General features: G+C 38.7%; 1 protein-coding gene across 1 annotated transcript; it reads left to right on the top strand.

The window, feature by feature from the left end:
• Window positions 1–687: 687 nt before the first annotated feature.
• LOC137772033 (NXPE family member 2-like) lies at window positions 688–9,128 on the top strand. The gene is made up of 4 exons (XM_068555897.1): window positions 688–1,322; window positions 6,263–6,332; window positions 8,005–8,212; window positions 8,593–9,128. Exons 1-4 carry the CDS (start codon window positions 745–747, stop codon window positions 9,126–9,128), a joined length of 1,392 nt encoding a protein of 463 aa, XP_068411998.1. The 5' UTR covers window positions 688–744.
• Window positions 9,129–11,618: the final 2,490 nt, after the last annotated feature.

Genomic DNA, 11,618 nt, shown 5'->3' with positions numbered 1-11,618 from the left:
ATATCATTGGCCACACAACCCATTTTACATCCTCTTGATGGAGTATCATGTAACCATTAAAAAAGATCGTGAAAATTATGTAACAATATTAAAACGTTTATAATCCATAGTATTATCTGCAAAAAAGTATTAGAACTATATTTTTAGTATGATTACAACTAGATAAAATATATGTATAGAAGGAAAAAGAAAGGACATAATAATTAAAAAATACTATAAAGATAGCAAAGCTTAGGTAGGATCATATTTTTAAAAATATGCTGTTTTCCATATTGCCTGTAATATGGCTATATGATTTTCATAAAGAAAAATAGGCCAAATAAGGAGATGGTGAAGGGAAACACAAAAATCCAATCATTAAATAGTATATAATTATTCTATATATTTAATTTTTAATCCAATGGCTTCTAGAAGAAATCATCAGCTGGCAGCACAGAAAGTCACATTTCATGGAAATTAATCCTGTGATTCCAAAACTGAAAACTAGTTAGAACCCATTTTTGATATGTGAGTGCATCTACTGAAATGTATGGAAACTAAACCATAATAATTTATGTTGAAAAACAAGCCATATTATTTGCTGATAATCTATCCCTTTTCTCTCAATACTTCAGTTCCTTGTTCAGCTTGAGAAACCCTATCCCTCTGAATCATTGGAACACCTTCAGACAGTCCTTCTACCCAGAAGTACCACCCGATCCAGAATTTTCACCAACAGAGACTGAGCTGAGAATAAAGGGGATCATGGAGAAACTAGACCAGCTGAGCTCCACCACCAGCACCACACACAGCAAAGCCACCCTCCTCCGCCCTCAAGACACATACTGCAGGGGGTATCAGCTAGACGTCCTGCTGGAGGTGAGGGACCACTTGGGACGCAGGAAGGAATATGGCGGGGATTCCCTGAGGGCCAGGATGTCCTCCCCAGCCCTGAAGGCAGGCGCTTCGGGAAAGGTGACAGACTTCAACAATGGCACCTACCTTGTCGGCTTCACCCTGTTCTGGGGGTGCCGGGTGTCTCTGTCTCTCCAGCTCATCCACCCCAGAGAAGGCGTGTCGGCTCTCTGGAGGGCAAGGAAGCAAGGCTATGACAGGGTGATCTTCACAGGCCAGTTTGTCAGTGGCACCTCCCGGGTCCTCCCTAAATGTGGCCTGACCCTCCACTCGAGTGCTGAACTGTGCGAGTGCCCGCACTATCGCGACCAGGAAGCCTTCTACTGCGTGAAACCTGCACACGTTCCCTGTGAGGCGCTGACCCACGTGACCACCAGGAATGCAAACATTTCCTATCTTAGAGAGAATGAATGGATCCTTTGCCGCAGGTAAACGGGCCTTCAAACACAATCATCGATACAAAGAGGGAGACTTAGGTTCAGACCAACACTGCCTAATAACTTTTCTTAATCAAGCTCCCTTACGTTGACTAGGTTATAATCAGAGATTCAGTGCAGATGGTAATATATTCACAGGGTCCCATACAGGTCACCTCTACAACTGTGGTTTTATTCATCTTGAACTATTTGCTAAAAGGAGTACAACCAATGAAGCAATTCATGTAGGTCTATAGTTCTCCAGAGTTTGTAAAACTTCCAGATTCAGGAATTTTCTGGAGACCTATATTTTCTATAATGTATTCCATGGAATACCAATCCTATAGAGTGTTAATGGATGCTATGCAAAAACAAAAAAAAAGAACAACAACAAAAAAACCCCCCAAACAAACAAAAAACCCAAGGGGAAGGAATGCTATCATTACTTAGTCTACCTCACCCTTTACATCAAATGAATCACCAAACCCTGTGAATTGTACCTCCCAAGTATCTCCTGAACCAAGCCACTTCACTCTATTGCTGTTGCCTCTATCCTTGTATAAACTACCCTACCTCAATTAGATTATTACAACAATCTCCAGAGATGTTTCCTTGCTCACAGCCTTGTTTCCTTCCTATTCACTCTGCCCTCAGACCAATGTTTTACTTTTCCTTGCTCAAAACACTTAATATGATCCCATTGCTCTAAGGATGAAATCCAAACTCTTTAATATGTTTACAAGGACTTACCTAGCTCTGAAGCCCCTTATCTCACCTTTCTGCTGCCTTGCTCTCTGTCAGTCAAATTGAACTCCTTTAATTTCACAAATGGACTGTGGCGTCTCTCAGCTCTGGCATTTCACAAGCCTTCATCTAAACGTCATTTCCTCTACGTTTGGATAAAATGCTAGTCCCATACTATTCCATTGCATTCTATTCTTCCCCAATCATAATACTCATTACACTATTAAATTTCAGATATATATTTTATACCCTCTGTTAAATTGTAAGCTCTGTGAGGCAATAACTGTAACTATTTTTTTCACCATTCATTCGTTCAATTTATAAATAGCACATTCTATATTCCAGACACAGCTCTAGGTGTTGAGAATTTAACATTGTAGTGGGGTAGAAAGATAACAAACCAATAGACAAACAGATTCGTAACATAAAGCCATCAGAATAAGAGATCTGAATGTGATGGTGAATGCTATTTTAAAAGCGTGGTCAGGTATGACCTGTCTTGAGCACGAATCTGAGGATGGGTCACTCAGTTACCTGAATGAAGTGAGGAAGTGAGCCATGGGAATTATGGGGAGAACACTATTTCAGGAAGAGGAATAGAACCTGAAGAAATGGCATGCTGGAATGTTCCAGGAACCATGAGCGGGGACCGGGGAGGCTGGAATGCAATGAGAGAGGGAGAAAGGAGGTCAGGCGAGTAGGCAGAACCTTAGGGTATCTACTAACTTTAGTCTCTATTCCTTCAAGTGGGATGGAACACAAAACATTTCCCAAAATTACTTGACTGTGGACCACTTATTTATTTATTTATTTATTGGCCGCACCGTGCGGCATGCGGGATCATAGTTCCCCAACCAGGGATCAAAACTGTGCTCCCTGCATTGGGAGCACAGAGTTCTAACCACTGGACTGCCATGGAAGTCCTGGACCACCTATTTAATGGATCATTTTCAGGGACTGTGGTTCCATAGTTTGGTAAATGCTGCTGTAGAAAGGCCTTGGTTTTCAGAAAAGCAAGTTGGATATCATAATATCCTGGAAATTCAAGTTCAAATCCAATTCAAACATTATGATGACACGAGGGGAGGGGGCAGGATACAACAGACCTTACCTGGCTACAGGATTTCCTTTCCACTCCTAGGTTACCTTTACTTCTTTTTGTTTTCCTGGTCAAGGTGTGAAAAAATCCATTTATCCTATGGCTCAGCCAAAAGAGGCTGGATTTTTTCAAATAAATATTTTACTGAAAACTAAAGGAGACATAATCATGGAGACGTAAAGGCCTAAATCATTGCAAAGACACAGAGACCTTCCTGTCTTGAAGGTCTCAGAACCATGTCTTAACTCTATGGGCAGAGACTACCTGTGCTGATTCCATATTCCTAGTTGGCCACATCTGCTCCCTCTTGAGATGGTCCTCCTTGCAGCTTGGGTTGGACACTTGAACACTCTCCTGGCTGCTCTCAGGAAATGCTAAGTCCCTGGTCTGGCAGATCTGCAGATCTGTATTTTGGGTCTAATCATGCTTCTCAAGTGAACTATGCTCATGACAATAATCTGCCTGACCCCATTTTACTTCCCAAAAGACACATTTACTTCCTGGATCCCCTGCTCTATTCAAACCATCTATTCTCCCCCGCCTACGCCCCCCCCAGCCCCCCCCCCCCCAATGCATGGAAGTAGATATCTCAATCTTCTCAAAGGTGATTTAGTGCCCACACAAGGAACAGTTGGCTTCATTGGTGATTCTGGATCCAAGAACTCTCACGGATCATTCTATCACTAAGCTCTAGGGCCCCTTCTTAGGCCCACGCCAGGTCCTGTGGCATCTTTCTTTCCCACAAGTCCAGGGACTAAGCCTGTTTCTCTTTCATTTGTCACAAAGTAAATACATTTTCCTACCAGGGCTCTCTCTCCCAACCCTAGCTGCAGAATCAGATGCTACCTCCTCAGATATTCACTTCTTCAAAGTTAAAAAGTCTTTTTTCTTCTTAATTTAAGAGTTTTATTGAAAATCATGATGGGAAAATAAACAAAGGGTATCACATGAGAACACATCACACAGGCAACACGTTGTTGACAATTCTTTCCATTTCTGTTAGTTTCTAATACTATGGACCCCCTTCTGAAATGTGATACACAGGTACACTCAATATTAAGACGACACATTGAAATGAATGCCTCTATACCATGAGTACATATTTTTAATCCTAATTTTAAGGTCCCATTAAAGTTTGGCTTTGGTAACCAAATTTACGAGGTAGCCGGCTATTGGTCTCTTTTGTCAACTTCAAACTTACCTGGAATGGATGTAGAAGAATCAATGTTTCAAGTTTTAAAGTTCAAGTTTCCCACTGAGACAAATTTTAATTTGTGCCAAAGAGAGGTCTGATAGGCGCCTCAGTAAGATACTCTGGAGCGATTCTGCTCTCCAGCCCTCAGATGCCCTTGACAAAGAAAATATTTTTCACTTGACCTAAAAAAATCCTTTCCTGGGATTCCAGCAATCCCTCTCAATTTCGGAAAATGTGTCCTTTGTCCCTCCTGGAGATCTCTGTGGCTCTGGGCCTGGAAGTCCTTCCTTCCCCCAGATGGATTTCATTCTGATGAAATGAAATTGATTGATCAGTAAAGTGACCATCTGAATTGGTAAGACCTATACCTTGAGGTGAAACTCACTGTGCCAGGACCTTGAAATATTATAGTGAATAAGATTTGACCTACTTATTCACTGTAATATTTCAAGGCTCTGGCACAGTGAGCTCTCAAGGAGATGACAGAGAACAGAAAATAGACTTCTGGGGGGATTTGTGAAGGAGGAGAGTGCAGGGAGGAGAGGCTGGAGAAGTAGATACTCGTAGGCAGTGTTATGCCAGTTGAGGACCTTGGTCCTTATCCTGCAGGTTGATGATGGAAAGTCATGGAAAGATTTGGTGTAGGGGAATAAAACAGGCAGCACAGAGGATGTATTTAAGTGGGATAACCAGAAGGGGCAGAAAGACAATATTATAACAATCTAGGACATAGTTCTCAAGATAATGTCCTTGTATTAGCAGCCTCAGTATCACTTGAGAGTTTGTTGGAAACCCAATTTGTGGACCCCGCCCCAGAGCTAATTTTTTCTAGCTTTATTGAGGTATGATTGGCAAATCAAAATTGTATATATTGAAGGTGTACAACATGCTGTTTTGATACACATATACGTTGTAGAACAATGACTAAAATCAAGCTGATTAACATATCCATCATCACCTCACATAATTTGCATTTTTGTGTGTGTGGTGAGAACTCTTAATATCTACTTTCTTAGCAGATTTCAAGTATACAATACATTATTATTAACTATACTCACCATGCTGTACGTTAGATCCCCAGAACTTAGTCATCTTCTAACTGAAAGTTTGTACCCTTTAACCAACATCTCCCCAGTTCCCCAACCCTCAACTCTTGGCAACCACCATTCTACTCTCTGTTTCTTCTCTCTGAGTTCAGATTTTTTAGATTCCACATAAAAGTGAGATCATGCAGTATTTGTCTTTCTGTATCTGGCTTATATCATTTAGCAAAATGTCCTCCAAGGTCATCCATATTGTTGCAAATGGCAGGACTTTCTTTCTTAAGGCTATTGTACATATAAACCATATTTTTCTATACCCATTTATCCATTGAGAGACGCTTAGGTTGTTCCCATATCATGGCTATTGTGAATAATGCTGCTATGACCATGGAAGTACAGATATCTCTTCAAGTGCCCAGAACTATCGAATCAGAAGCTCTGAAGATGAAACCCAGCAATCTGAGTTGTAACAAGCACTCTAGATGATTTTGATGCACGCTCGAGTTAGAGAAGTACCTGCCTAGGAAAATGTCCATGAAGGACTGAATTACTACGAGTGGTAAATGTGGAAAGGGTGGCTTGTGGTAGAAAATCATTTGGAAGGTAAAATCAAAGAACTATATATTTGATTAATTGCACAAAGAAGGTGAGTGACTTTCTGGATCTCTGCATTCTTGTCATCAGTAGGAGAACAGTTTTATAGAATCCTCGCCGGTCTATTCCCTGCAAAATATCTAAAATATATCAAAATGAAGGAAAAAGTATTTGCAGAGAGTTGAGAGTGGTTTGATCCCTCTAAGTCCCCCATGATTCATTCTTACTTTAATGTCTGGACAGCTATCAGGCTATTTTACTTTCCCATTTCTTGAAGGTCCAACATGGGGCTTGAAATAATGAAGGACTTTACCTCCATCGAGGTCTTGCCATGTAACAAGTCTATTGTGTTCACAATTTATCCATTTAAAGGACATTCTTACTTTCAGAGATATTTCTTGAACATTAACCATTTCAATCTTTCATTTCCTGAGATAAATAGTATTAATCATCTTGGGTTTTGCAGAAGGGGTTTTATTCTTGGAAATTATTTTCATATCAATTTAAACCAATTTTCGTCTTGAGTCAGATATAAAAGGCTAGGTAACCCTTCATTTCAGCTGCCTTCTCTCAAAATGTACAGGTTATTTGTATTTGTATTTCAACTTGGGATTTGTTCCTGAAAAGCCAATAATTGGATACTGGTGAAAATGTCTCAAATGAACTACAGAGCTAGGAAATCTCTCTTTCAGCCAAACCATCTCAGTTAAAGTTCTATGAACTAGCAATTCCTGTGGATCTTTTAAATTTTATCACATAAACTTCAGTGGTCAATACAAAGCCATCTCACTTATCAAAGTGATGTTTCTGCTATCCTGAAAGTAAAGTCAACTTCAGAAAAGCAAATTACTCCTGTTTTAACAGTCAGTGGGGTATGCATTTATCCATTGCCCTTTTCTCATATATTTAGCACATGTTTATTGAGGGCCTACTGTAGGCAAAGAACTTTGTTAAATCCTGTGGAGATATAAATGAATCAGGAACCCAGACCTAAAGCTCACAGTCTATGGGAACGACAGATCCCTTCTCTGCCATGGCAACCATTGTCCATACCCAACGTTTACACCAAAGAAAGTCCTTTGACCCTTGAAGCCACTTGAGTCCTCTTAATACCCCTGTGGTTTCTCCCTTGCCTGGACAGTAATTTCTAGTAAAGTCAGGCAGTTTCTTATAAGACAGTGCCACACTTATTTTAGGAGCCATTTATAAACCTGATATAATTCAGTATGGACAAACTTAAGTCCCTCAACATATGCCCCAAATCTGAACAATGTAGGTAGATGACAAAAAGATGTGTTTTTAAAGTGGCAAAATAAAAAATGGCCTGAGTCACACATGGATGGAAAGCTTGATGTGAGTCGGTGAATTCAGCTTAGGCCAATTCAAAGTGGAATATTCAGAATAAGCAGATAATGTTCCTCTCTTTTGCTGCACTAATCAGACCACACAGAATATTAAGTTCAGTTCTGGGCACAAGAAAGAAACATTGAAGGAGTTTTCCTATTAACTAGAAAACATAGTTCTGATACATACAAAATAAACAACGTGTAATAGTCATTTTGTAAAGGTGTTCAAGCTTTCTCCATGGATAAGGAGTTTGAGGGGGAGAAGATGTCCAGTCCCCCCGGCCAGTGTCATGGGTATGATATTCAGCTGGGCGACCGAGTCCTGCTCTTTTGCCACCACACATTTCCCCCTGATTTTGGCTAGCTGTCTCACAACTGAGTGGCCTTAGGGACAAGATGAAGCCCTGGGAAACACTGCAAATGCACAAAGAAAAAAATTTAACCCCAGTCTAGGAAATACCATTCATTATTGGGATTATTCAGAAGTGAGAACTTTTAACTCATCCCTTAACATGATCTTATTAAATAAATATTTGGGAAGAGAGGATGGCAGAGATAGAGAAGGGTGGAGGGAAAAGGGGAAAAAGAGGAAGAAAATGAGGAAAGTGTTTCTGAAATAATTTGTGATAATAAAAGTTGCTGACTGTGGGAATTTTTATTGCCGGAGAGTGAGAACATAGAAACAAAATGTCAGCTTGGCAGGAAGACTCCTTTTCCCAGTGGTTATACTGTGAAAAGAAGGTGGATTGCAGCATTTTGCAAACAGATCGAGTTAAATGAAACAAAAAATATAAATGACTGCTTGAAGAGAAAACTAATTTACCTCATGGGAGATTCAACACTGCGTCAGTGGATTCACTACTTACAAAAAGTGGTAAAAAGTATGTATTTTATTTTTATTTTGAAACTATAGTTGCCTTCAGAGGTTATTTTTATAGTAGAATTCTTTGCTTCCCTTTTCTGACGTTTATTATTTTTTAAAATTTGCCAAATATTTGGATTTGGGCTTTTAATAAAAAGTTAAATTTTATTTTTTTCATTCACAAATATTAACATTTTCTTCCTCTTTCTCTATGCTGATAATAAGTTCAAAATTTTTGTTAAGATTTTAATGCATCTGTTAAAGTTCCCTTCCTCCCACAGGCAGCAATGCTCTTAGAGTTAGAAGTGATCTTGGCTAGAATTTTACAAATACGTGCATTTAAAAATTATATCATTATTTTCCTTTTGTAAAAAGATTTATTGATTTTTTCCCCGTCAGCCTTAAAATGTTTTGATCATCATGGAGCTGGGATCTTTAAAACACATGTGCTTCTGGATGCTGAAAGACATATTTTGATTCAGTGGAAAAAACATGGTCATCCATTTATTACCAAAAATCTGTTCTCAGTGAAGGATGAAAATTATATCCCACGGGAAATTGACCAGGTAGCAGGAGACAATGACACAGCCATTGTCATCACTCTCGGTCAGCACTTCAGACCCTTCCCCATCAAAATCTTTATCCGTAGGGCCATCAATGTTCAAAAGGCCATTGAACGTCTATTCTTGCGAAGCCCAGAGACCAAGGTGATCCTGAAAACTGAAAACACCAGGGGGGTGTCTCAAAATGCAGAGATGTTTAGTGACTTTCATGGTTATATTCAGAATCTTACCATGAGGGATATTTTTGTGGATCTCAACGTGGGTATTATTGATGCCTGGGCCATGACTATTGCATATAACACTGATAATGCTCATCCACCTGATTATGTGATTGGAAATCAGATTGACATGTTCTTAAACTACATTTGCTAGAGGAAAGATACAAAAAAAGCCAGTACCAGCCATTCTCTATAGATGACCTCACTTATACTGCAAGGATAGTTTAATGAAATCCAAGGTAGGAGGAAACAAAATAAAAATAATTACTGTTAAAATATACGTAACATAAAAATTACCATTTAAACCATTTTAAGTGTACAATTCAGTGGCATTAATGACATTCACAATATTGTGCAACCACCATCTCGATCTATCCCCAGAATTTTTCATCATCCCAAACAGAAACTTTGCATCCATTGAACAATAATTCCCCTCCCCCCAGGCAACCACCATTCTACTTTCCGCCTTTATGAATTAAACCATCCTAGGTAGCTCATATAAGTGGAATTGTATAGTATTTGTCCTTTGTACTGGCTTATTCCACTTAGTATAATGTCTTTAAGGTTCGTCCATGTTGTAGCATATGTCAGAATTCCCTTCCTTTTTTAAAGCTGAATAATATTCCATTGCATTATATATATATCACATTTTGTTTATCCATTCATCTGTTGATGGACACTTGGGTTGTTTCCTTCTTTTGGATATTGTGAATAATGCTGCTATGAAGAGGAAACCAAATTTGAAGGATTGTTTCCAGTCCTGAGTATGATGACAGAACAGCAAAACATCATCATTCATAGTTTGATTTTAAGAAATGTAAGGCCTGGAAAGGAGCAGTCTAAATGATTCAAGTTTAGAGAAAATGTGAAATGTAGGAGAAAACTTAGTGAAATAATAGCAGTCTTTGTGCTTAAGATAATTATTTGAAATTTGGTAAACAGTTGTTCTCTAGATTTCAGTAAGAATCAAGGATCACAGTCTAAACCCACAAAATCATTGAGACAAACCAACTAGTATTATGTCAATGTACAGACCCTACAACACTGGTTCTTGCTGACCTTAAAAGTATGAGATGAGATCCCCTCCAGAGGACCTCAAATGACTTTATAAGCTTTGTCTCTAAACTGTCCTCTCAGAATAAAAGTATCCTCCATTTCCATTAATATACTTGAGGTCACAAGAGTGGAAATATTGTTACTCCAGGGTGATTTCTTTGTTTGGACTGTGTTTCTTAGGGAGAGGAAGTGAAATTATAGTACTGTAACATCAGTATAAAGGTCAATCCATACAGCTTAGGACCAGGCTCCTCTAAATAAGGGAACACACATTAGAAATCTTTTCTTTTGTTTCTAATTCTTCGCATAGGAAACTTTCAAAATAAATCTAATCGTTCTTCCAATCATTGCACTCTTAAATGCTTATATGACTTATCATTGTCCCACCAAAGTTACCTTAAGTTCGTTTAACCTAGTTCTGAGTTGATAGAGTTTCCAGTTTGGTTACCATTACTCTTCTCTGATTGCACTGAAGTGTGTCTGTGTCATTCCACAGCATGCCTTCTACACCATCTCTCTCCTCAACAAATTGAATGCTCTAATTTAAATGTGATCAATCAGCATCGAAAAATGAAGGTCTATTACTTCACTTGTTCTAAAGCTGAACTGTACAATATTATAGCCATTAGTCACATGTGGCTGTTTAAATTAAAATTAAATTAAATTAAAAATCATTTCCTTGGTTGCGCTAATCACATTTCATGTTCAGTAGCCACATGTGGCTAGTGACGCTGTACTGACAGCACAATATTTACTTTCATTTGTTTCTAGAGACTATTTTTAATGTTCTGTTGTAGTATTTGAATGTGTTTTTAATAATAAGGCCAATGATATATTGTAGTTTTTTACGGTGAGTAAAAAAATTATCAAATGTTGCTAAGTGTCAAACTCTTGACCTTAAAGCCATTTTCTTCTGGTTCAGTCTTTTAAAGAAATCCTGGTATCTATATAGTTCATAACGCTTTGGCCTTGAAGTGATAGCCTCAGATTATTGTAGATATTGACTATGTTGCTTGTGTATTTACAAGAATTGAGCAAGCCATTTGAAATGTAAAGATGTTCTTTACTGGTATTATCAAGCCTCTTTCAAAAGCCCATGTATGTACAAAGAATGAAACTAGAAATCAATAACAAAAGGAAAACAGGAAAATTCACAAATACATGGAAATTAAACAATGGACTCTTTTTTTTTTCAACATCTTTATTAGAGTATAATTGCTTTAGAATGGTGTGTCAGTTTCTGCTTTATAACAAAGTGAATCAGTTATACATATACTCCCCATATATATCCCCATATCTCTTCCCTCTTGCATCTCCCTCCCTCCCACCCTCCCTATCCCATGCCTCTAGGTGGTCACAAAGCACGGAGCTGATCTCCCTGTGCTATGCGGCTGCTTCCCACTAGCTATCTCTTTTACGTTTGGTAGTGTATATATGTCCATGCCACTCTCTCACTTTGTCCCAGCTTACCCTTCCCCCTCCCCGTATCCTCAAGTCCATTCTCTACGTCTGCGTCTTTATTCCTATCCACTGCAGATGTATTTGATGAAGTCTCATAAAAAATAATAAAAGTAAAAAATAATACCCA

The sequence above is a fragment of the Eschrichtius robustus genome, chromosome 11, assembly GCF_028021215.1.
Source record: "Eschrichtius robustus isolate mEscRob2 chromosome 11, mEscRob2.pri, whole genome shotgun sequence".
Taxonomy (NCBI): domain Eukaryota; kingdom Metazoa; phylum Chordata; class Mammalia; order Artiodactyla; family Eschrichtiidae; genus Eschrichtius; species Eschrichtius robustus.
This window is presented reverse-complemented; position numbering and strand designations above follow the sequence as displayed.